This window comes from Tamandua tetradactyla, chromosome 1, assembly GCF_023851605.1.
Source record: "Tamandua tetradactyla isolate mTamTet1 chromosome 1, mTamTet1.pri, whole genome shotgun sequence".
NCBI lineage: Eukaryota > Metazoa > Chordata > Mammalia > Pilosa > Myrmecophagidae > Tamandua > Tamandua tetradactyla.
Genome location: NC_135327.1, coordinates 139,234,684 through 139,261,834, shown reverse-complemented (window position 1 = coordinate 139,261,834; position 27,151 = coordinate 139,234,684). Strand labels below are relative to the sequence as shown.

The 27,151-nt window shown below is 35.9% G+C and overlaps 1 protein-coding gene across 6 annotated transcripts in view; it reads right to left on the bottom strand.

The window, feature by feature from the left end:
- Positions 1–27,151, bottom strand: part of MAGI2 (membrane associated guanylate kinase, WW and PDZ domain containing 2) — a 1,430,555-nt gene that overhangs the window by 593,070 nt on the left and 810,334 nt on the right. For all 6 annotated transcript variants that reach the window (XM_077153531.1, XM_077153591.1, XM_077153676.1 and 3 more), the window contains exon 3: positions 675–794. In XM_077153531.1, coding sequence (XP_077009646.1) covers positions 675–794 — 120 coding nt within the window. The remainder of the gene's footprint in view (positions 1–674; positions 795–27,151) is intronic.

Here is a 27,151-nt window from a genome sequence, read left to right as displayed (position 1 = left end):
GTATACGTATGATCATCTCAGCATTTATGTTTTTCAAGGTATTATACAAGTATGACTACTGAAGCTCAGAGATATTAACTGAATTACTTAATATTTATAGGAGGTAAATTATAAAGCCAGTGCTCTTTCCACTGAAACATACTTCCCCCACTGAGGCTTTGGTTTTGATTTGTTGCTCATTCTTAACTCAGGTAGACAAGGAGACATGCTATTGTGGTCGAGCTATGGAGATCATCCACAAGTCATAGTATCCTAAAATATTATCATTATTTTGCATGCGAGGCTAGTAAAGGCCAGAGAGGTGGAGGATCTTCAGAAGAGAGAGCTTCAGAGAGAGCCGTGCAGAGCCAATGACAGAACTGGAACTCCTGGTTTCTTTAAAGTTCTGCCAGAGATGAAAATATTTTATCTGGAAGAACAGAGCTTTGCCTCAGGAAACAAAAGGATACTTCATTGGGTATTTACATTTACATTTCCCTCAGCATCTCAAGATGAGAATTGATCCAGATGTATTTCAACCTTTCTTTAGGAAATATATTTTGAAAATTACCCTATTAAAACTCCAAACCAAGACAAAGCAGCGCCTCGTTAAATCTGATATGCTAATGCATTTCAAGTAAATGAGAAAGATGTGATGAAATATGGAACGGATTTAGCCATAAAACTGTGCTCACCTTCATACGTCCCACTTTCTAGGAGGGCGCCACTTTTCTCCAATTCCATAAAATCTTCAACAGTGATGAAAATGTAGTCCACTCCTGGGACCTCACCCTCCTTATGTGGCCTTGTGGTGCCTGAATAAGAAAAATGCAAAACAAAAGACTCTATGTGATTTGTTGTTGAACTTTAGAAATACCACCATACTTCTGAATATTCAATAGCACTTGCTTGTACATTCTGCAAGTTGGCAGTTTGGATTTGTCCTTCTGTTTGTTTGGCAACAGAAAATAGCAGGGGGTAAAGATTAAAGTAAACATACAAAGCATTTTCTTCCTCAAGTTTATAAAGAGTTCATTGCCATGGAATGTGGCTGCAAAGGGTGTCCAGTGGAAAATGTAGACAATTGTGCCCTTTTTGAAGAGGTGGTTTGGGGCCAGGAGTCTGCTAGCTCAGGCATTTACATATTTCACTCCATGAATGGACATATATTGTTCTGTAGACTGCTGTGCTCTGACATAAACTATAATGGAAAATAGAAATGTCATTAAAACATCAATCTACCTTTCTATTTTCATAACCTGTTTCCCTTTTTTGGGGGGGGGGGGTTGGGGGTGTCTGCTGGTTTTCATTTGTTAATTTTGCACCACAGAATAACTTTTATGTGATTTAATGAATGACAAAAATCTTAATATTACTTAAATAATTAAATGATAACTGAACCAGAATAATTACTTTTGAATTAGTGATTATAGGGCTAGTAATATAATGTCTAATTGGACAGGAAGAACCTTTTTTAAATGCCATCACAGAGGCTCTCCAACAGCTCCTTTGCATGGTCTTCCATTCTTCATTTATTACTGCCTTGAATTCTGCCTGGATGGGGAGGTGACACTCTTCCAGGGCTGCCTGCATGTGTCTACAGCTCCTGCTTCCTGTCCTCCTTACAGAATGAATGTGGCTGCGGCAGCCTGGGGTGACAGGAGCTGCAGAAGCTCAGCCTGTGGCTCAGTCCAGCTCTACTGGAGAGCCTGGGCTTCCAGCCCTATGGTGCAGTTTATGAAAGAGCAAGAATTAAGACATATTCAAGGCTGTGGGCTTGTTTTCTGGCCCATTTCCTTCCCTGAATATGCCTCAAACTCTTTCCTTTCTTTTTCACTGCCACCTACATGAGGCATTCGGTGTGGTCAGATTAGAATTTCTTTAATGTACACATGCAAAAATTATGCAGAAACAGAGAACAAATATATAAGCTAATTAGTACATTGATTGGCAGGATTCTTCATATCAAAAATATTTAAACTGTTACATTTTACTTTCATTCTCTGAATTTGAATCTTAATCAACTAGGTCGTGAAAATAGGCAGCAAGTTCTCCTCTTGGTCCTCTAGGATCAAATCTGGACTGAAAATGAGAATCATGAACTAGTATCAGAATGCATAACGTGCTAGGGAAGTTGAGTTTTGGTGAACAGGAACAAGTTCCATCAAAAACATTTTTTTAGGGTTTGAAGGCATTACTTTCTAAAATGATATTTTTACAACATGTCACTGGGGATTGCAAAACAATTTTCTTCCATAATCAAGTTTAATGACTTCCCCCTGAATTTGTTATATTATTTTGTTTAACTGTGCCACATTTGCAATGTTTTCTACTGTTATTATGCTTTAAATATAATCCTCCCACACCTAGCATGCATAATGTTGTCAAATTAATGTTTCTATGAGACCTTAACTTTCAATATCCTGACTTTTATGTGTTTAACCTTTGTGAATGAAAAGTGCATTAACATGGTTTTGGGTAATCAATTTGTTGTTCTGTTTATTTAGAACACACTCTAATCATTAAGAAAAAAACTGCATACCAAAGATTCAATTTTCCTACTGACTTATCTGCATATTTCAGAAGCTCCACGCTTTGACTTCACTGCTTGCAGTGGCAAAGCATTCTTAGCACAATATGAGAACAGAATCACATGCTCCAAGGCAATTTTCAGGGCCACTGATGTGTTGGGAGGAACTCGCCTGTTACAAATTCTAGTGAACATGTTTGTGGTCGTACTCTTTCTGGGAGGACTTTCAGTACTTTGGGTACTTTTGGTTCCCAGTTGTTGGATCAGTGTCACTTGCTGCTGCTGACCTGCCTGATGCTGGCTGCCTGCTTAGACTGGGACTTTACCTGCCTCACTGCTGCTTGCGGAATTCTTTTTTGCAATCTCAGACCTGAAATTCCTATCTTTGACACCAGTGTTTCATCCTCTTTTCTTATTCTATTCTTCTTTCTAATTATAACTTACAGTCCTTTGACCTTTCTTAATTTCTCCAAGTTGCCCAACTCTAGCTTTACTTGCCTCCCTAATTACTAAGAGACTGGGAACAACCTAGAATCTCTTTCTTCCTTTAGTTCACCCTCACTGGTCCTTGGCTCTCAATAAGCCCCCAAGTTCATATTGGCTGTTCCAATCACAGGCTGCAGTTGCTGCACAAAACCATGAAATTTCATGGAAAATTGTCCAAAAATTTCAGATTATTTATTGTCAGTTTGATCCTACTGCTGCCTGACAGTCCTTTTATACATGTCTCCTTGCCCTGGTCAAATTCCCACCATTTTTTCCACTTTCAATTGCATTGTTCTCTAGCAGAAGAAGATATTGGATCATTCTTTCTGTTAAAGTAACATAATTTGAAATCAAATCCCCAAAATTTCTAATCTCTACTTTCTTTACCTGCATTAACGTCATATTTTCTCTTTTCCTAAACTAAGGTTTAGGCTTGAAGAAAAAGAGAAAAAATGACGTTAATGCAGGTAAGGAAAGTAGAGAAAGCCTAAACCTTGGTTGGAATTATCCATCTATCTTTCTAAGACAAATCCCTTCTCCTCTGCCTTCTTTCAAAATTTAGTTTTTATTTTTTACCAGTTACATGTATAGATATTTCAAAGATTCTAACAATTCTACAAAGCTTATTTTTTTAAAAAATAGTCCCTTTTAACCCCTCTCCCCCAAATGATTCATTTGGTTTACCTCACATTTTTAAATATATTTGTTTATAACACAACAATTTTTCAGTTGAGTCATTATTTCTTGACTTTCCAGTAAATAAAAGAGGATTTAGTTCTCCTTTGTTCATACTTCTAACCTCTACGCACACTACCCTTTCCCCTTTTATTCATCCCAATCTTGCCATAGAACAGAATTGTGTTTAGGTTGTTATTTAATGTCTACATTAATAATAGTGTATAAATCTATTCCCAGCTGAAGTGTTAGTGTAATTGTAATAATTACTTTTCCCTTCTTTTATAATGTCTTGTTTACATCACATTTAATATTTTTTTCCAATCCATGAATTTTCCTTGTACTAATCATTAGTTCAATCTTAACTTTCTCCTGGTTGGATACAGCTCTCAAATAGCCAAATATGTTTAGTATTCTTCAAGTTTATCCCAATGAAGAAATTTCTTCTAGAGCTTTCTGAGCTGCTCCAGTCTGGACTGTGTTGGCTTACCATAGACCTGTCTTCCTGGGGTCACATTTCATTGCCATCCTGGAGGGTTGTTCCCCTTTCCTCATTCTTACATGGTCTTCTCTCTTTCCCAGATTCCATTTGTCTCTCTGGGGTTTATTCCCTGATTTGGGCAGAGAACATCCAGCAGAAACTTCCTGTCAACGGTACATTTTTTGAGACTTGCATGTCTGAAAATGTCTTTCTTGAACCTTCACAATTAATCTGGCTTCCCAGGTGGCAAATTGACTCAGATTTTCAGGGAAATAATCATAATGAAAACTTCTATTTCCTCTATCTTGCTCCCCCTTTACTGCTCCCAGTCCTGTGGCTCAAAGCCTTCTCTGTCACCCCTTGAGTCCATCCTCCTTTTCTCTTTTCTTCTATTTGACAAATTCTAGTCCCTATAGTGCCATAAAATCATACTTCGCTCTGCACTTTGTTCATCGTACCCCCTCCTAAAGGTGACATGGCAATGTCAGCTGCCCTGCTGGAACACAAGACTGACCACATCCCCTTTCCAGGGGTCTCACCTACTCAATTCAATTTCTCATCAAGAGACTTGGTTGGAAAGGGTAGGGACTGGAAAATACTGAGAGGTGAAAACAGTCAGAGAAAGTTCAGGTTCTGTTATTTACAATAAAGTGCAACTCATGCTATGGCAGGTAGTACAGTCTCTAGGTAAACTTTCCTTGATAACAAGTGAAAGGATGTGATCTAAGAATATTTTGCTTATGAAATGACTTCCCTTCTGGTCTGCCATGTGTCATTCTCCTTTCTCTTTAGCCTAAATTTTCCTCCAGTAGAGTCATTCTTTGGCTTAGACAACTATCTTTAAAATATATGGCATAGTAGAAAAGAGTGTGAGCTCTGGAAACAAACTGCCTGTACTTGTGGGGATCTACCGCTTGCTATCAGTATTATCTTGAGCAAGGGCCTTTATCTGCTTAAATCCCAATTTTCTTATCTGTAAAATCAGAATAAAACTGGCAGTTTATTCATGGGGCTGACTTGAGGGAAACAATGAGATGATAGCTATAGGGTATTTAAAACAATGTATTACACATATTACACACTCAAAAAGGGTTATATGTTAAGTACTACTGTCTGAAGGAGCAGAGATGATGTCATGAGCAGGTATTTTTTTTCATGTATTTCTGCCACAAATATTAATTGGGCAGTTACCATGTGCCAAGAACTTTTCTACATACTTGGAGGACATCATGAATAACAAAGAAAAAAATCTCTATGCTCATGGAATTTATGTTCTAACAGGGAGAGACAAAGAATAAATAAAAGATTAATTTAAAAAGTTATGTAGAATGTTAGAAAGTGATAAAGGCTATTGACTGACTATGAAATCAGGTCACTGGGACCTATGGCATCAGTTCCTGAAGTTAACTGTAAGCTTAGACAATACAGAGCAAAAGGTTGAAGCGAAAAGACTGTGTGAAAAGCACCTGAAGGGAATCAGAGAGCTACATTGCCTGTGGGCTGCAGACTTGCCAGGAGTGAATGGCAGCTTGGCTAGAAACCTCTGGAAGGCACAGGAAGTCCACAGAGTCCTACTATATTTTAGAAGGGATCACTAAATTCTTATAAAGAAATTTCACTTATTTCCTGGTCTAGCTTAAGTCAGCTAGCTTACTACATTGGCCAATGCAGGTATTTTTGAACTTTCAAAGTTATTTTCATAGAACTCATAAATATTTCAATACATAATGGGTTTGAATAAGCAGTGCATGTGTACATACATATGCTCTCTCACTTTTAAAGGAATAAGGTGAAAGTACATTGAGATGCAAAAGTTCTTAGAAGTAGAATTCAGGACAGCTGCATCCCATTTTCCTTTTACTATTTTAAGTAAGTAATCCTGGATTAGAACATCATTTAGTTGCTCATTAGTTTTCTTATCACTCAATGAGGAAAATAATAGGTAAGAAATGGCATTACAAAAGGAAAAAGCATGAACACCATGGTGACATGATTGAATCCCTACCTAGTAATATTTAAAGTACTACTAAGAGCAATACAATCCCAACAGACATCATTAATGCTACCTTATTTTTGGAATCCACTATAATCAAAGTTTTAAATCAATTAACTTCATCCAGCTTCTTGTGAAGGTAAAGTTGTTATGCCTAAAAACACAAATGGTGGTAAACACAATTCTCCTGATTACATGCTGAAATTTCATATATGATGGCTTAGTCAGCACTTACAAAGGTTCTTTCATCTTTTATTAGACACTTAAGAGAGAGGCAGAGCTTATGGACTAAGTTGCAGAAAGGTCTTTTTGCCGCTTGTTGAATCATTTGAAAAGTGTGAAATTGTTCATAAAACTTGATTAGTTGGTAATTTAATTTTATAGGTAGGCATAACACCTTAGACAACCAGAGCCAGAAAACATAATTTTTGATCTCTGATCCAAGAAGAAAAGGATATTAGTTGGTGTAAATCAATTGGCAAGGCAGTGAATGAAGGAAAAAACAATTGGCAATCTATGAAAACTCTTTTGGAAAGAAATATGATTCTAAAAATAAGGCAAATTCATGTGAAATGTAATGATGTGTAATTTTCAGCTAAAGGTAATTAATATCTAGATTGGAGGAATAGTTAAAGTAGATTTCTTGAAGCAGTTTCTTACCTTATTTTTATACCGAAATAATTATAGTTGTCTCCTGACTCAAAGATAATGAATACATTTTAATTATCAGCCCACCATAGCCTGAGTTGTCTCCAGGTGGTACATTCAGCTATAGAGAATTACAAGACCTCCTTCTCCTTCTGGGCTCCACATGTTTGGGTTGTTTAAATGAGCTATCTAGATAAGTTGATTTAGATTGTGTGTTACAGATCATTTAGGTTCTACATACAGTAAACCTCTCTGCCTTTGGTCTCATAAACGGGAAAAGAAATGTAACAAAACAAGGCATCAGTGGCTAAGAGAGTTCAGATAGAGCCGAGAGGCTATTCCGGAGGTACTCTTAAGCAAGCCTCAGCTAGATATTGCTAATTGCCACGGTTTGCCAAAACTCCAACCAACACCATGCCTATTAGACCCAAAGGATATCTAGGATTCTGAGACTGTATAAAAGTTCATTGCACTAAGCTTACTTTCCCGAAACCCATTACCTCCAAAGGGTTTCTAGGCTAGATTATCCCTGAAACCCAGAGGGACCAGCCTCTCCACGAAATGATCTAATTCCATTCTCCTATATTATATTATTAACACCCCTTTTCAACATGAAACAGTTAGAAAGGGCATAGCTCAAAGATTCTTACAGAGTGGGAGAAGGCTCAAAAGAGAAGGAGCGTTATAACAGAGAGAAGCTAGAATTTAGCAAATGAGTATGACTGCTGAATCAGTATTTTGATATTTCTTTTAGCCTCCAGCGTTTTGGAACAGCTGGAAGGAAAAAATCTGTTTGATAACCTGTACCAAAGTATGAAATCTGTTCTGTAGCAGCTTGTTGAAGTGTACTTTGAAAATGTTAAAAAAGTAATCACAAAAGATTATGAATACAGAGGTGACAGTGAAGCCAGCCTCAACAGTGATAACAAGTAATCACCAAGCATTAGGAATTGGATGGAGGATAGGGAGAGTAAACGAGAAACTATAGATGATTCATTGTATAGCTAAAATTGAAGCTCACCTCCTTTTATCACTTTTCTATTTTATGTTGAGACTTAAGTAGTATATAGAAAAGAACAAAAGAAATTTTATTAACCAAATTATGGTTTATGACTTCATTCTTATATGTCTTCCAGATCCCTTCTCCAAATGAAAAGTAAATATTGTGGTTAGAAATGACAAGGAAGAAATGCTATGGAGCTGAGCTTTTGTTTCATCTTCTATTGCTTCATTTCTTTTAAAAAAAAGTCAGTTTATTTATTAATCGCTAAATTGGTTACTGCAAGAATAACACCTCCATCATGACTTAATGAAAGCAGACGGTACTTTTGCTCAAAAGACAAGTCTAAAGAGAATGAATTTGCTCCTAAATGGCTAGGTTTTTTATTGACGCACAGTGAAAGCACATGAAGGTCACCTGTCATTTTGTAACTATGGCAACTGGAATGCCAAAGGATTTGTTGTTGTTGTTGTTCTCCTACTTTTTAAATGAAAGAACATTGATCCTTTTGCCTTAGGAAAAAAAAAGTGCATGACGTTTATGGTAAATGTAATTCTAAGGCACATTTCCCCTCAGCCTTCCAATATTTCCTAATTTTAGTTAGAACAAAACAGTCATTGGCTTACAGGTACAGGAAAGAAATACTACCTAGATGATGGTTTAGTGAAGTCCTCTGTGGTTACTGTGACCTATTATGAGGTTTTGCAAGTTCCACAGCGCCTGGAATGTGGCAGGCACCCAATATATATTTGCTAAAAAATTGGATTTGGAGTTGATCAATTATAGTCAATGTATTCTAAGCAGATGGGTCACTGTGTGAAAATCTGAGAAACTGAATTCTGTTCTTAGGCATGTTCCCTTTTTCAGAACATATTTCTGAATATGTTCCCTTTTCATGCCTGGTTTTTCTCAACTGCAAACTAGAGAAAATAAATCTTGACAGCTAGGGTGACTTCCTCTAGATTCGACCTTTAATTAACTTACCCATTAGATTCCTTTAGATGCATCTTTAGCTTGTCAGTTACTCTTTAACTAGTGTGAACACCATCACATATTGGCTCAGAATGAAAACATTTATGAAATTCCTTTGGCCAATGCCTCTAATAAATTATTTCATAATTATCCTAGGCACTGGGTTATATTAAACTTATTTTCAATGATATAAAAGCCATGAGTATAGTTTTATATAGCTATCAAGATAACAAAAGCATTGCAAATAATATAGCTGTATCCCAGATTCATATATGATAGATTAAAATCAATGTGAGTTTTATAATTTTCATATCAACCAATGAGGCAGATTTGATTAAGGTCAGAAAGTAAAACCTGCAATTCAATTTGATCACCTGTTTGGTACAAAAATCGTTCATGGCTTCAATAAAACACTATGCATGTTTTATAAAATATGGAAGACTTGACAAATCCGTTTATACAATATTAGTAGTAACTCGGACTTCTTTTCTTAACAGTGGTTGCTTTTAATCTCAGAAATTATTTAAAAACTCATGTCCCAAAACACCATGCTATCATTTACTGTTTAGGGTTGTATTGGCATATACCAATGATGTTAGGTACCGTTCAGAAGCAGAGACCTTTTTGAAGAAGAAACCTCACTTTGAATATCTCTGGAGAGAAACGTTCAGAGGAATGTTCCATTTGTTATCAATTACTGTCTTACATTGTAATTGTTTGGATTGAGATAGCATCATATCCTAACTCAGTGTTTCTCAAAATATAGTATGATCAGAATCACTTATTAAAAACAGATTGCTGGTCCCTGAGTTCTTGATTCAGTAAGACTTGCATGGGGTTCAAGAATTTGCATTTCTAATAAATACTGAAGTGACGCTGATATTGCCGGTCCAGGGATCACAAATTAAGAAACACTCCTCTAACCTCACCCTTGCCTCAGAAAATCCAATATAAATCATCGGCAGCATTAAATTTCATTGTTAATTATTAACAGCAATCCATAGAGCATGGGGGACATGACTTTGGCATTGGCCTATTGGCCATGCATGGGCTCTGAGGAAACGAGCCATTCTTTATTTGCTAGTGCGTGTTTGGACAGCCACGAGAATGAGACTGGTCACCACATTGCTTCCTTATACTACCACTCACTTCTTTTTCATAGTTAGTGGAATGTTCTCTTAGAAGTTAAACAAATTTGGAAAATAATGGACTCATCTCCATTCACTTCTGCTTATGAATAACTTTCATTATTATTTAAGTAATATAAACTATTTGGGGCTCATATACTCAAAAATATGGCTTAAGTTCTGAAAGCATTCAAGGCTTGAGCACAGCTCCCCAGAATTGATGAATGAAAATATAGTAAGAAGAAAATATCTAATGCAGAGCCCTCAAATAAGAAAACTCAAGGAAAGAAAAAAAAAAAGACACCCGAAAAAAATTGTCAATTTCTAATGAGAAATTGTACCTTTTATTATTTCCATCTCTCTTACAAGTTATCTGAGTCACTAAACGTTGAATTACAGTTTATCTACAACTATCCCATCAAACTAAATAAGGGAATGGATATTAGGGAATTAATACCCATAGAATCCTCTGTTGAAATAATTTATTTAGACAAACATATCCTTTTATTGATTTCACTCACACAATGATACCTCTGGTATAAATGCTAGAGTAAATGAGAGTTTGAGATAGGTGATTTCATTTAAGAGTTTAAGTTTATTTCATCTTCTTTTACCACTTGAACTCAGAACCTATTGCCTATAAGAAATATAGGCAAAGCACGGGGTAGTCATTTTTGAAGTTGATGAATGTACATATTTTTTATTTTAAGGCTTTTAACTCTAAATGACCATGCCTAAGTACTGAAAGGGCCGAGATATCATTGACTACTGGTATATACAAACACATCGAGGAAAATCTAGTGAATGATTTCCTAGCTGCACAGCATTTCAATCATCAGTACTTTGGTGACTAAGATAGAAGAACCTAAATTTTACATATTCGTTCACACCAAAGTTCACCTTTTCCAACACTGAGGCTGCTGCCAGCAAGATTGCATAAATTATTTTCCTCATAATTCAGCCTGTACCTCACTTATATTCACAGTAGAGAATAATCCACAGCTCACAGATTCAGAGGCAAGAATAGATAAAATGACTCATCAGTGTAAAATCAGATTCCTAGATAACAAATAATAATTTCTTATTGGTCTTTTGATCCATTCTCACAGCATATAGATAAAACATAATTCCAGGATAAATGAATACTACACTTCCACTGATAAAAATACTATAGCAATTCATAATCTCAAGATTTTGAATTGACTGTTAATTTCATTATTTTTTAAGAGAATGGAAGAAGATGAATGGTCCTTTTGTTACCAGTTGATTTATTTTTGAATTTTGCTTTTAATTCTTCAATATTTAATTTAGATTTGTTCTATAGCTGGTATTTCATAGGATTAATAAAAAGAGGTTTTTGATTCCCTAATTTATTATTCAGCAGATAATGTTTCAAGATTACATTCCAAGCTTAAAGAAAGGAAAGACCAGTGACTTTTAATAGAAACAATATATATTTAGTTTGAAGCTTTTATACTCTCCTCATGCAAAATTAATCTGGGCCTGAACCAGACTCCTAAGATACCACCAGCCCTCTGAGTGATGCAGTTATACTCTACTCTTTGTTGCAAAGAAGGTTTAGTGGATCATAATTTTATCATTTTATCACTATTAGAATCCTGCAATGACATTAACTTTTATTATCCCCATATGTCTCTATGGCATGTAGACTCTGAAGTGAGCCTACGATAAATCACAGAATGCGACTCTGCAGAACACCAGAAAATCCACATGAAGCTAAGAAGGCAATTAACCGTTCAGGAATTTCAAAACTTTAAAACATTTGTCAGAAGATCAGGCATGAATCACATATTTGAGTGATTAACTTCTACTTTTACTTAGATGTTCAAATCACACCTTTAGAGATATCATGAGAGAAGGAGTGTAACCAGGAAGGGAGAGAACAAGGAAATGTTAGTTTACCCACTAAGTGTCTGGATGGGGTGTTTTTTTCCCCTTTGAGAAATCTTGAGTTGGAGAAGTCCCTGTGTCTGTGGAACAACTCATGCTTATAGTACTGGCTCTTGTTTTAGTTGATGGTTTATCATTAATTCTGACTATATAGTTCATGGAAAAAAGAATAGACATTCATAACTTAAATTTCCTATTCTGAAAAACTATTACAGATTGGGAATATTATTGCAGAAATATACTATCATATTATAACAAATATATTATACTCGGATATAGTTGATAGGCACTTAATTCAAACGCTATCATATTGAGTAGTCGTGTGTAGAAAACTTCTATTCATATTTGGGAGGAAGGGAAATTCTTCCCACTCATGCCAGGAGGCCTGTGGGCAGCCATCAAACGTTGAGCTGTATGGACTCAAAAAAAACAGAAGGAAAAGGGAAAAAGAAAAGTGACTTGATCAAACCAAACACAAGTAAGTAGAGAGTCTGTTAATGACTAGACAATTGTATGCTCCTGAAGCGAAAAGAAATAGCCAGGATGCTATTTCTTCCTTTTAGCCACTTAAACATCACACAAGCAGCAAAGAGCCTTGTAGCCTAAATTTACATGACCCTTCAGATTTATAGGATAAAATGTAGAGAAAAAAGGACTTGATTTCTCTCCAATTATCATACACCCCCCAAGACCCTGTGATTTTTTGTTCCTCCCTTTTTGATTGGATAGTAAATAAAAAGTGATACAGAATATAAATAAAAAGTGATACAGAGAAGAAGAATTGAATTATGAGCTTGGAAATTTTTCTATTAACTCATCAGAATGAAGTCATATGGTAACAAATATCTTTGACGCATCAACTTCTTAAAATCATTGTTTCTGAGGATTACACTTATCATGAGTTACTAAGGGAAGATTTATAATAAAAAATACAAAAAAATTAAAGTAATTTTTAAAGAGTTATTTCAGATATTTCTAGGATAAAGATTGAGTTAACAGTGAGTCATTAAAATAAACATCAGATTCTTTAGAGAAAACATTTGCAAATTTAGAGAAATTCTGCCCTTCCTTGTAAAGAATAAGGAAACAATCTTACTTGCCAGGATTAATTGAGACCAAACATAAAATGGAGATGAGAGACCATCAATCCAGAAGCTGGCTCAGAAGCCTCTTCGAAGTAGAATAGGCAACTGGAGAGTTTATACCTGAGAGGGTGATATTCTTCTAGTTTTTTAAACCAAAGTATTAAGTATTATTCTCCAGAAGGAAGGCTAGAAAGTTCTGGTATTTGAGAAAACTATGAAGGCCGAGCGTTAATGAATCCATATAAAAGTCAACAATGTAGGGCGGGCCATGGTGGCTTAGTGGGCTGTGTTCTCATCTGCCATGCCAGAGACCCGGGTTTGATTCCTGGTGCCTGCCCATGCAAAAAAAAAAAAAAAAAATCAACAATGTATGCATGTTTATCATCCTAGAACAGAGTTAAGTGGATCTTTATTTCCCCAGTTGTCCTATAGTGTTCCTTTAGGCCAGGGCCAGCAAAGTTTTCCTGTAAGTGGCAGTGTGTGAATATTTTAGGCTTTGCTGGCCATACTATCTCTGTGGCAATGCCTGAACTCTGCCATTTCAGGTGCAAATGGCCACAGACAATATATAAATGAACAGGTGTCACTGTGTTCCAATAAAAATTTATTTTCAAAAGCAGGGAGTGGGCTGGATTTGACCTGTGACACTAGTTTGCCCACCCACCTTAGGTTTTTTATGATGCTCTTGTCTCCTAGACTCATACCTATAAAGCAACAAGATGCAATTGAAATGTCAGTATTTAGGCGCACCTCTTCAACACAGAGAAAACATGACCATTTCGATGATGTGCCCCATATTAAATGTAACATTGCACGTGTCCATTTTCTCCTTGAAAAAGTCTTAAAACACAAATAACCAGGTAGCTTTCCCATACAGAGAAACATAAAACAGGGAAAAGTCCTAAGAAAGGAACATAGATATTTGACTCTTAGGTAATAAGGCAAGTCTATCCTTAAGTGATCATTGCCAGGGATTTCTGTGTTTTGTGATGCTGCACCTAGAGCTGAAACACATCTGTTCCTATAAGCAAAGCTGTGAACAAGCTTCTCCAGATACTAGGTATCATACAGAGAGTGTTATATATATGTGAGGTAAAGAATGGTGTCTTCCTAATCTCACTGCTATTTTAGGGTGTCATTTTATCAACGATGCTTCTGCAGGCTGTGAATCCAGCAGACAATTAATAGGAGAATGAAGTGCTGAGCCTCCAAAAGCTTCTGAACGTCCATGAAACTCTCATGACATCATACCTGTAATACCTAAATGGGGATGAAGTTTCATATCATTTAGGGGAGAAAGTGACATTTACTCTCACATTTTATATTTGATGAGAAATTTGTTATTATCTGGCATAAAGATTAGCAATACATGATAAAACCGTGTATGAAGATTACACAGGCCTATAAATTTTAAGGTTAATAATATATCTCAGTTAAACTAGCATAATGGTAAAAATACAGTAAATATAGATATATACTTCAGATTAGGTAATTCCATAAATTTTATCCTACTTTGCATTCCAGTTAAATATCAAAACTGACTAGCAAGTCTCTTTCCTGCTAAAAAAAAAATCTAAATTAAATATAACATGTTTGTAAAACTCATTTTAAAAAAAAAATTCATTTTCCCCAATGTATATATGGAATGTTTCAGAATGAATATACATGTACTAGAAAAAAGAAAAGACCTGGCTTATGAATATAGCAAAGTAAGGAATTATATGAGAAGTTTCTTTGTGTAAAATAGTATTAATACCAAGCACTAATATTTATTGCACTTGTAGTGAGGCACTGTACTACCACTTTGCGTGCATTTTCTCTTTTACTTCTCTTAACAACTCCATATGGTGGGTAGCATTACCCCGTTTTACAGCTTGAGCAAATTGTCCAAGTCACAATTAAGTGGCAGAGACAGAATTATAAACTGGCCCATAAGGCTGCAGAGAGCAGGTTCCTAAGCCATAGGGAACTGCACCCACCCCCTCAAAGTGTTCTTAGATTCTGTGGTAGGAAATTGGCTGAGAGTAGGGTATGCGAGTGTTGGGGACAGAGGTCATGCAAGGCAAAGGGCAACCACATGCCATGTTCAGATCAAGTGTTCTGCCAAGAAAGAATAATGAAACCAGGAATCAAATATCCTAGGAAGATATGGAAGGAAGTAGACATTCGCTAAGCTGTTGCTGAGCTGGAGTAGGGATATCCAGAAAATGATTCAAAACTAATCCTCTAAGAAAGTAATTGGGGGAGCACAAAGGAGAGAGAGCTCTAGAAAGAAAAACCCAAACTTTTTGAATGGGGAAGCCACAAACATTTTGAAAAGAATAAATAAAACTCTGAAACAGAAGAAACAGTAGTAATTTCCTCAAAGTAAATTATCAAGAATCAGATGAGCTTTTAATTATTCAGGGCATTTGTCCCTTTTACAATCCATTATAGAAATATGGCTTATAGAAATATAAGAAATGCCAACAAATATTTGGTACCTGCACTGGCATTTAGAAAAACAAACAAACAAACAAAATCTATCATTAAGGATACTTCAAACTATTAAGCTACAGATAACTGCAGCTCCCTGTATAACAATTTCAAAATAACACTGAACATGATAAATAGGATAAATATAAACTATATTTTAATCACTTAAAAAGATAAAAGATGGCTTAAAGTAAAATAATATTTATGTATAATTGGGGGTACAACATAGAGAAAATCAAAATGTATGATAACAATAGTGCAAAGATTGGATGAAGGGAATATATTATTGGAGTTTGCTCCAGTATGTGAAATAATACATTACTTAATGGTAGACCTCGATAAGTTCAAGATGTATAACATAAAGCCTAAAGCAACCACTAAACAAACAAAACAAAAGAACACAAAAGTCAGATATCATCAGATTTAGTTTTGAAAACACATGAATATATGTTGCGTATAAGAAACAGACAACCCAAATAAGTTAAAAATGAAAGGGTATAAAAATACATACCATGCTAACTTTAATCAAATGAAAGCTAGAAAACTATAATAACATCAGGGAAAGTAGATTCCAGAGCAACAAATATGAACAGAGATAAAGAGGGTCATTTCAAAGTGATAAAGGTGGGGGTGGGCCGCGGTGGCTCAGCGGGCAAAGTGCTTGCCTGCTATGCCGGAGGACCTCGGTTCGATTCCCGGCCCCAGCCCATGTAACGAAAACGGAGAAACAAAATACAATAAAACAAGAAAATGTTTAAAAGATGTTTCCCTTTCTTCCTCTCTTCCTTCCTTCTATCCTTCCTTCCTTCTCTCTGTCTTTCCTTTAAAAAAAAAAAAAAAAAAGTGATAAAGGTGTCAATTCATCAACAGAATGTAATCCTAAATGCTTACATACCTAATAACAGAATTTCAAAATATATGAAACAAAAACTACCAAGTGTTTGGTGTTTTTTTTTACAATAAATTATTTTTATTTTTTTACAGTAAACTTTTACATTTACCAAGAGAAAATATCAAATCCACAATTATAGTCAGAGATTTCAACAATCCTCTCTCAATAATTGACAGAACAAGTAAAGATACAGAAGACCTGATGAACACTCTCTACCAACTCAATCTAATTGAAATTTATAGAACACTCCACCCTACAGCAGCTTAATACACATTCCTTCTAAGTACACATAGAACACTTACCAAGACAGACCATATTCTAGGTCTTACACATTTAAGTATAAATGTATACATTTAAGTATAAAATATTCTAGGTCTTATACATTGAAGTATAAAACAAGTTTCAATAAATTAAAAATGACTCAGATCATTAAAATTATGTTTTCTGACTTCAACAAAATTAAATTAGAAATCAGTAACAGAAAGATATCTGGAAAAGCCCTAAATATTTGGAAACTAAATAACACACTTCCAAATAGCCAATGGTTGAAAAAAGAAGTGAAAAAGGAAATTAGAAGTTATTTTAAGCTGAGTGAAATGAAAACATACCATATCAAATTTGTGGGAGGTAGCCAAAGCAAGAATTACAAAGAAATTTATGGCCCAAAATACTTACATTAGAAAAGAAGAAAGGTCTCATATCAATTACCTTGGAAACTATAAAATTACCAATATCAGGAATGAAAGAAGTGCCTTCACTACAAATTCTACGGATATCAACAGGATATTACTGGAATTTTATAAGCAATTTTATGACAATGAGTTCAACAACTTAGATGAAATGGACAAAATCCTTAAAATACATATATATTTTGACCAACACTCTATTTCTAGGCACTTATCTTATAAATACTCTGTCCTGTGGACCCCTATGTGTATATACGAGGGTGTTCACTGCAGCAGTCTCATAAGAGTAAAAAAACAGAAAATAAGGAAATGTATTCACCATCAACTTCAACTGCTTGAAAAGGCTCAGTACATTAGAATAGGAAATGCAGATGCCACTGTATAACCACACGTACAATGCTATCTTTTTCTTAGCATTGCTTCCAAAGACACAACAGTTCTAACCTGAAATTTGGTTGACCTCATCGTTTTCTTCACCGTCATATCAAACACTTTTCACTTGTCTTTCACTTAACATCATCTAGAATAGGGATTTTCAACAGTGACTGTATATTAGAATTACCCTTGGAGATTCAATTAAATCAGAATTCAGGGTTTAGTGCCTGCAGATTGCTATTGTTGAAAAAGCTTCCCAGGTCATTTTAATGTCCAACCAGGATTAAAAGCCACAGATCTGGGGATATAATCAGTAATTTGGGCTTATTGTTAGAGAAGTTGGTGAAGTTTATTTTGGTTCCAAGAATCATGTTGCTTTTGCCTCTTGCAATCTGCTATATGTCTGTTGATGTCAATCTAAGATAAATTGCTATAGAAATCAGACACATTACAGGTATACTTCAATTTTCACATTTAAAATCTCATGATTTCAAGAGTTCTGCAAACTCTTACTCATGTTAACCTTCTACAAAATAAACCACCAGCCGCCTCTAAGTGTGGGGATTTAGTTCCTTCAGCTGGAACATTCTAACTGGTTGCCATCTGTTGCTCTTGAATGACTTGTTAAGCTCCGTGTCTGTTGGGTAGCAGCACTTGTTTTATTACCCACAATGACTTGTTGAAAGAAACATTCATCTCCGCTGTTTCATGCTTGGTTCTTTTTCTTGGGAAAATGACACATGGGAAACTTTTCCTTAAGATCCAAAAGTCCTAAGATGCTTTTTAAGAAAAAGACATTTTTATATGACATTTTAAACAAACCTGACAGAAGTTGAACATGAAAATGAGTATTTCCACCTTGAAAGTCTAATTCCAATATGTTACCAATGTTAACATTTCTTTTACAATTCCATTTTTGGAATTAATTTTTGATTCACTGGCACCTTTTTGGGTCATCTACAATCATGGAAAAATGTCAACCTTTGAAGCTGAGTTTGGCCTGTGGAGATAGCAGCTAAAAGTTGTTCAGATTTCATGAATATTTTGGATGGGAGATTATAGAAGTTAATAGCTTTTTAGTTCAAAATAGACGCATGACTGAAAATAATGAACCTATTTTCTTTTTTTCTACACCTGCATATGAGAGTAACTGATGCTTTTTTTTTTACTTCACAGCAGTTGTTAGCTACCCAACAATCAAATTATCTCCAGTTTAATAAAGCCTTGTGCTTTGGCCTCATCATTACTACTAAAACTATCTTCTTTGTTACTCCACCTGGCTATGAGAGTCATCGACCAAAATAAAAATTATTTTCTTCACAGCAGTTGGTAGCTACCAGTTGTCATATTATCCCTAAGTTAATTAAGACCTGTGTTTTTACTTGGTCATCACTGCTGTTAAAGGCATAAGGTCATACTGTCGGGGGCAGTGGTTTAAAGGAAAGATGCTAGCTTCTAGGTTGGAACAAGTTATGGAGCCCCACTAGTCCTAACAGCCTGGTTTGTAAAATGGGAATAGTAATTGCAACCACTTGAAAGTACTGTGAATATTTAATGAGAAAAAACTTAACATTGATGCTTCTCACATTTCAACCTGCATATGAAGCTCTGGGAAGTCTTGTTAAAATGAAATTCCTGATAAGTAAATCTAGGCGGGGGCCTGAGATTGTACCTTTCCAACAAAGTTGATGCATATGCTACTGGTCTGTGGGCCACACTTGAGTATCAAGGCTTTAGCCTGGGAAGTGGTAGGTAACTCAGTAAGGGTTATGTTTCCTTCTTTGCTGTATCCATCTTTAATTGATTTGGAGGTTTGGCTTTTGATCAACAACTACAACCATTATTACTACTGCATGAGAGATCCCGAGTATTCATTAGAAACAAGATGGACCTCCATGTTTAAGGGCTTACTATCGTCATTCAGTAATTAATATGTCCAAGCTTCCTACTATCTGAACTGACATTCCAGGGGTGGGGCAGACAGGCATCCAAGGATATGGATTGTGTTGGACAGGGAAATGGGAACCAAAGTCTCTGTGGTGGTGGTCCCTGAAAGCAGGAGTCCCATGTGTCATTTCCACAGAAGCAGACAAAGAAAAGAACTGGGATTCAAAGAACTGGAATGAGGCATAATAGGACTTCAAGGTCAATTATAATGAAAACATAACTTTATCACTCCAACTTGTCCTATCAAAATTTCTTGCATGTTGCTTTGGCATGCATCTTACTTTGGCTAAGCCACTTGCCTCAACACTGACCTTCAACCTAGTTAGTAAATAGTTTTCCACCTCTGGGGCCTAGACTCCCCAAAGCTCAAAACCACATCTGTAGCCACCACCCACATCACCCACACGCCTCACCCAGAACCCACAGCTGGCCTCAAATGTAAAGCTCACCATCCCCACTGCCCACAGATCCCCAGTCACTTTCCCTTTTCCTGTACATTGACTTCAAACTAAATAATCCTTGACTCCCACAGGAAACCTAGTGATCTCCACCACTGGGCCATAATGAAGGCACAAAACCACAGGTCTCTCGCTCTGCCTGTGTGTTCCCCATCCTTGGGTGGATGAGCCACCCAAGCTGGTTGCACTTCCCCAGAACCAACATGGCACCCCACTCTTGGGACCTGTGAGCAGCAAGCTATCTTACATCAAGCCTTATGGCCTCAGTTTCCCATTGTGAGGCACCTGATCTCCACACAGACCCAAGTTTCAAATCCAACTTAACTAACTTGAAACACTGAAGCACAAGTCTATAATGGTATTCAGTGGTAGGGATTGTCCTCCCTTCACTAAACATTGCTGCTGGCCATTAATCATTTCAAACACAATGAAAAGTTATAACCAATTTGGCACGTTAAAATAAAATTAAGTCCTACTCGGCTCTAAACACTATTCTGTTTGAGGTGACATGATGATGTCTGGTTAACAAGCATAATACACACACAATAATCACTTTGTATCTTTGTTCACAGACCAATAGTATCATATCACACTGCCAAGCAGCAACTCAAAATCAATCAAAAAACAGATGCATTTTCAGTGGCGATTTTAGGGAGTTCTTGTGAGTAGGCTGTTAGCAGTCCTTGACAGGGCGCTTCATCATATTACATGAAACTTGAAAAGTGCTCTGTCATCCTTTAAGATACTTAGTAGTACCTCTCACATCATGCTATTTCAAATAAATCATTACATATCTTGGAAACAGCTCCTCTACGAGGCCACAAAGTTGTTTTGATCCAGTATTGATCGTATGTAGACAAATAATGCAGACCCTCCCGACTTTTTTGAACCCTTCACTTTAAGCCACTTCCAGATAATCCAATAACAACACACAAACAACACTAATAAACACACAGTCACATCACATATAAATTTTCCACTTTTGTACTTGGCTGACTTGGATACGCTTGGCTCACTTGAATGTTAACATAAGCTTTTTCTTGCTGCTAAGTTAATTCCTTGAATGCCAACATTGTCTTAATTCACTGAATATTTGTTGTTCCTCTATTTCAGCTCAGCCACCTGTAGAACCTCTAAGTGCTTTGTTTCTAACTCCTTTTTAAAATTTAAATGCACCTACTGAGTTATTTTAAAGTGTAGCCAGAGATGACTTTCAGTTACAACATACAATCTACAATACACTTCAGAACCCAGAAGTCTGGATTCTTTTATCTCTTAACATTTGCACAGATGATATTCAACAACAGAAACAAAAGAAACTGCTTTTGCCAATCAAAGAAGCTGCTTCAATATTTTATTAACCCACCAAAGATGGGATATGCATGCATATTCATCCAGGACTATATATCTGGAATCCCCAAACACAGAACTCTTACTAACGCACACATTGCTTATACAATCAGCACTGATGAGGTAGAGAAGTTACAAAACTGTAAGTTGTTTTCAGTGACTCCACCAAGAAATGTAACTCCCATTAACAAGATCTTTAAAATATTATAGAAATCAAAGAGTTGGGCTTCTCTCCTAGAGATAGAATATATTATGTTCAAGCTATATTTACATTTATTGTACTTAATTAGGATAAAATGATGACTAGAGACACTGAAGCATCCTTGAATACCCAATTCAAAGTAATGTTATAATTTTTCAGTGCATTTTTGAAGTCAAAGACATTTTGAGTATGAGGCTCTATGAAAGTATTAACTTATCACACTGTCACAACTCACTTGCAATCATCCCCTGCTCTGAAATGGTAAAAAGTATCAGAGAATTATAAAGGAGATAACAGAATCCAAAAGAGAAAAAAAAGGGCTGAACTACCATCAGACTTAACCTATTACTTTATAAAGACTTTTCCACATAAGGACCATCTGAAACTTAAGAATTATATGTTGTATACAATTTCTCTATAACACACTGCTTTATACAAAGAAGATTTAGAAGAGCTGCATTTTATTTCATAGTCAGTACAGATCTTACTGCAAACTTTGAGTTATCCTATGAAGACTGTCTCTCTTTCATCAAACAAGCAAGCAATCAAATAAACACCATCCAGTCAGTCTTATGAGCCAGCCTTTGTTCCAGTAATGGGGAGGTTCCTACAAATGCTGAGCGAAACAGGCAAACAAATAGATCTGCAGGTAGCTTCCAAAACTCCACTCACCAATTTTCCTTATAGTTCTCCAGGCTCAACTGATTTCTTAACTTGGTCCTTTTGCAAATTCAAACTAAACTGGATGCTTTTTTTTTTGCATTGTTTTAAATTCCCATTCCTCTAATTTCCACCACTTTTTATTCTCTCACCCCTTTTTTATACTTACTCAAATCTTTCAACTCCTTTGAATTCTTCAACTACCTATCATGAATTCTGTTCCATTCTTATCCAATGCTATCTTTGTTATGTATCTATAGGTGCTGTGGTAATCTTTCATTCACTGAAGATTTCAGTTAACCTGCCTTTGGTTTCTATAGTATCTGACTTTAAGGTAGCAAAGACCAAGAGAGAAACTTATTCTATGAAGAATCCTTTATGGTACAGAATATTCAATTTAGCTCAGTATCTGAATCTTCCCATATCTGTTGTCCCTCCTCACTAGACTCTTAGTATTTGAGGTCAAAAGTTCCTTTTGATTCATCTTTGAACCCCCAGCATTTAACACAGGATATGTTCAATAAATAGTTATAAAATAAATTGAGGACATGGCGGGCCGCGGTGGCTCAGCGGGCAAGAGTGCTTGCCTGCCATGCCGGAGGACCCCGGTTCGATTCCCGGCCCCAGCCCATGTAAAAAACAAACAAACAAACAAAATATAATAAAATAAGAAAATGTTTAAAAAAATAAATAAAATAAAAAATAAATTGAGGACATATTAGACAATTAATATCACTTTTTACAAGGATACCCTCTTAATTATAAGAAACTGTTCTGGTGAGAAGGTAAATGAATAGTTTGTTTTTTTTTTAGCAACAAGGGTTGAAACCAAAAAGAATTGATTGGTTAAGCAGAAAGTTTAATTCCCCCAACCTATGTTAGCTCTTGAGCATTCGGGTTAATGACACTTTGCATATTAGCATAGAGGATATGACTGCCTGAATACTAATCTTGGCTCTGTCACTTACTAGCTGGGTGACTCTCTCTGAACTTCAGTTCCTTTATCTGTAAAACTGGGACAAAAACATGCTACCTTCCTCATAGCATTGTTATGAGGATTAAACAGGATAATATTTGTAAAGCACCTAGAATGGCACATAGTAAACAATATATAAATAATTGTCAAATAAACAGATAATATCAGTACCTCCCATATGAGTTTTGAATAAACCTGATCCCATTAAATGCTCTATGCAGTTACATATTAAATAGTTTTGAGGAATGATGTATTTTCTAGAGAGTCACAATGTAAATTTGTATATTCAATTCTTTGAAAAATTTTATAGTCAAAAAATCTTGTTTAAATTTATGTATGCCAATGTATTTCCCACATTTGTTTGAACATGGAAGTCCTTTTCCCCCACATAACAGATGCTACTATCCCGTAGCACTAGTTCTACCTAAAACATTTTGGGAAAATCTCATTGTGCACTGGCTACTGCTTTGCTTTGAAATTATTTGCACGTGGCTTTACATATATATTTTGTGCCAACAACTAGAATGAAGGTATGAATTTTGGTCATGATATCATTTGTATTTATTTTTCCACAGCTCTTTTCTCTCTGTTTTGCCACAGTCATTTATACAGAGTTCCACATAATACCAAATATGCAAGATTGAAATGTAATATACAAAATTCTTTAAAATAACAAATTCAATACGTCTGGTTTCAGGAATATCTGGCTTAACAGCTCCAGAGAAAGCCTCTAGCCATGTCCTTAGAAAGACACTCTCTGGCAGAAGGGCTGATAAACAAACAAACAAAACATACAAACCTCACATCATTACCAAAAACAAGGGACAGAAAACTTATTGCCAAAATCCGGAAGGAATCTCATCTCAATATAAAGGCAGTGGAGCTGAACTGGTGACCTACAACATGATTTACCTCAGGATGAAGAGGAAACCTCTGCCTGAAGAAAAGTAGGCAGAGTTTCAACTTTCTCTCCTTTCTTCCCCAATACTCAGAGCCCTGGCTTCTACAAAACCCAGAAAAGCAGTTACTTCCTTCTTCACAATATGAAAGATACTTCTGAAACAACCAGGAAATGTCTCATATCCTTCGGGGCAGCATAATTCAGAAGACAGTGGGCAGGACACGTGCCCCTCCTTCCAAGCTCAGATTCAGATAGGTATCAGACCTTAACTGCAATAAAGGAAGCATCACAAACCAAAAATGAGATATGAGTTAGAGAGGAAACAGTGTCGGGAAAATTGGTAAACATTTGGAGGGGGAGGGAATGGAAAGTGTGAATTCCCCATTTTAATTTATACAACAGGATAAATTGCAAAAGAGGCAAAGAGGTAAAGAGGCAGTCCTTTACTCTAGAGTGGTCAAAAACAAGGTTTTTTTGTACCTGACAGATTTGTGGTTAATTCCTGACCTATTTCTTCCTGTGTGGCCTTGAGCAAATTACATGAACTTTTAGCCTCAGTTAAAATGGGTGTAATGGGTATTTCTCATTGAGTAAGAGTAAGGTTTAAGTATGTAAAGTACTTTTCCCTGTATCCTGCACATATTTTGATTAGAAGAGACCACCCTCTTTCCAACAAAGACCCTTGGCAAGAATTTAATAAACTTTCATAAGAATTGGCATTTCAAAACACCAGGGAGCAACCATCATATATAGTAACTCATTTATTCCTTTAGTCTCTGAGGAGAAGTAGAGAAGGAGTCAAACTTTACCTTGTTCATTGTTTTGGATTGGAAGACATAGCAAATAAAATTCAGGTAAATAGGGAATAACTTTTTCTTTGTATGCTGTATGGCAGGGTCACACTTCATTACTTTTCCATGTGAGTATCCCATTATTGCAGCACCATCTGTTGAAGTTTTGTTTGTTTGTTTTCTGCGAAGTGCATGGACTGGGAATTGAACGCAGGTCTCCCACATGGCAGGTGAGAATTCTACCCTTGTAGCCCCCAGGGAATAACTTTTTAGTGCACATTTGTCTTCAGTGGTTCATAGGATAGATGTATTCTAAAAAATATTGCCGTTTATCTGAAATTCAAATTTAACTGAGCATCCTGTATTTTATCTGGCAACTCTGCATTGATGTGGCATACTGAGACAGAAGATGAGGTTTGTCTATTGCTAACTTTGAGGATATTAAGGAAAATATTTCATTTCTTAATAGGGGTTCTTCAAGGACTTCAAAACAAGCTGTGTGGGTGCACAGGTGGTTCAGTGGTTAGAATGCTTGTCTTCCATGCGGGAGACCCGGGTTCAATTCCTGGACCATGCACACCTACCCCCCCCCCCCCCCAAAAAAAAAACAAGCTTGCAACAAAAAGAGAGAAGCAGTCAGAGGGTAAGAATAGGACCTGATGAGGATGACAGTACCTAAAACATGATTACTTTAGCATGTTGCAATAGTAGTGGCAGTTGTTATTAGGTCCAATTGACTAATTTTAAGTGGACCGTGGATCTGGTATTATAAGATACTCCATTTTTTGTAAAGTTATAAACCAAGAATTTTGTCCTGAGATATACTCACTTTTAAAATACTAAAATTTAATTCAAAAGTTTTTAAAACAGTGCTGGCTAAACAAAGCATAGACTGTGGGCTTGGGAAATACCAGTTTGTGATGTGGTTTATATAATACTATACATAAGCATCAAAGACTGTCTTTGGTAGATAGTGGTCTATGTGCTTGACATAATGGGTACAATGGAAATAAATCAACATTAATATGACCATATTAACCAATGGAGCAAAAACATTTGATGAAATCATAAAAATTCCAACAAAAATGAGAATAAACAGAAAAATTTTCAGCTTAATAGAATGCATCTATAAAAAATCTACAGCTAACATTTTTTTTCATGATGAGAGGCTGAATAATTTCCCTTAAGATCAGGAACAATGCAAGGAGGCCCACTCTCATCAATCTCAACTGACATAGCACTGAAATTTCTAGTCAGTGCACTACAGCAAGAAATACAAATAAAAGGCATACAAATTGGAAAGAAAGAAATCTTTCACATATGCAAGGCAACTTTGCAGATAACATGATTGCCTATGAGAAAATCACAAGGAATCTACCAAAAAAAAAGAAAGAAAAATCCGAAAACTTTTAGAATGAGTAAGTGAGTTCAGCAAAGTTACAGGATATAAGATAAACATGCACAAATCAACTATTTCTACATAGTAGCAATGAATATAACATCAAAATAAAAAATGAAATGCCATTTACAATTGTTAAAAAATGCTAAATATTTAGGTACACATTTAATAAAATAGATATAGGACTTGATTGTTACAAACTGTAAACACTGAGGAAATAAGTCAAAGAAGCCCTAAATAAGTGGAGATATACTACATTTATGGATTGGAAGATGTCTTAGTTCAGGCTACTATGACAAAAATCTCACAGTGGGCTGGCTTAAACAGTGAGGATTTATTGTCTCATGGTGTGAGGGACAGGAAGACTTGCTTCCTCCCAGTGTCTGTCGCATTCTGGCCAGATAGCAATCTAGGGTTCCTTGGCTTTACCATTAGATGAAAATGACCTTTCCTTTCTCTTCCAGTTTCCATTGACTTCCAGATTCTGGATCCTTCCAGTGACTTTTTCTTTACGAAGCCTCCAGTATTAGGCTTACTCCAGAGATAAGGTAATTAAAAAAGTGTGGTACTTGGCATAAGGATAGGCATAGAGACCAATGGAATAGAACTGATAAGTCCAGAAATATAATCAATTTGTGACTGATGCCAAATCCACACAATGGGGGAAAAATATTCTCTTCAACAAATGGTGCTGTGATAACTGGGATTCCACACACCAAAGAAAGAAGTTTAATTTCTGCTTCACACTACTTACAAAAATTAACTCAAAATGGATCAATAACTTTAAGAACTAAAACCATAAAACTTTCAGTAGAAAATATAAAGGAAAATCTTCATGACTATAGCCTCAGCAATGGATTCTTAAATATGACACCAAAGCACAACAACAAAAATAGATAAATTAGATTTCACCAAAACTGAAGCCTTTTGTGCATCGAAGGGCATAATCAAGCAAGTAAAAAGACAATCTATAGAAAGAGATAAAATATTTGGAATTCATATATCTGATAAAGGATTAATATTCAGAATATAAAAAGAAGCCCTACAACTCAAAAACAAAAAGAAAAAACAACCTAATTTTAAAAAATGGGCAAATTTTTCTTCAAAAAACATATGCAAATGGCCAATAAGCAGCACATGAAAAAATGTTCA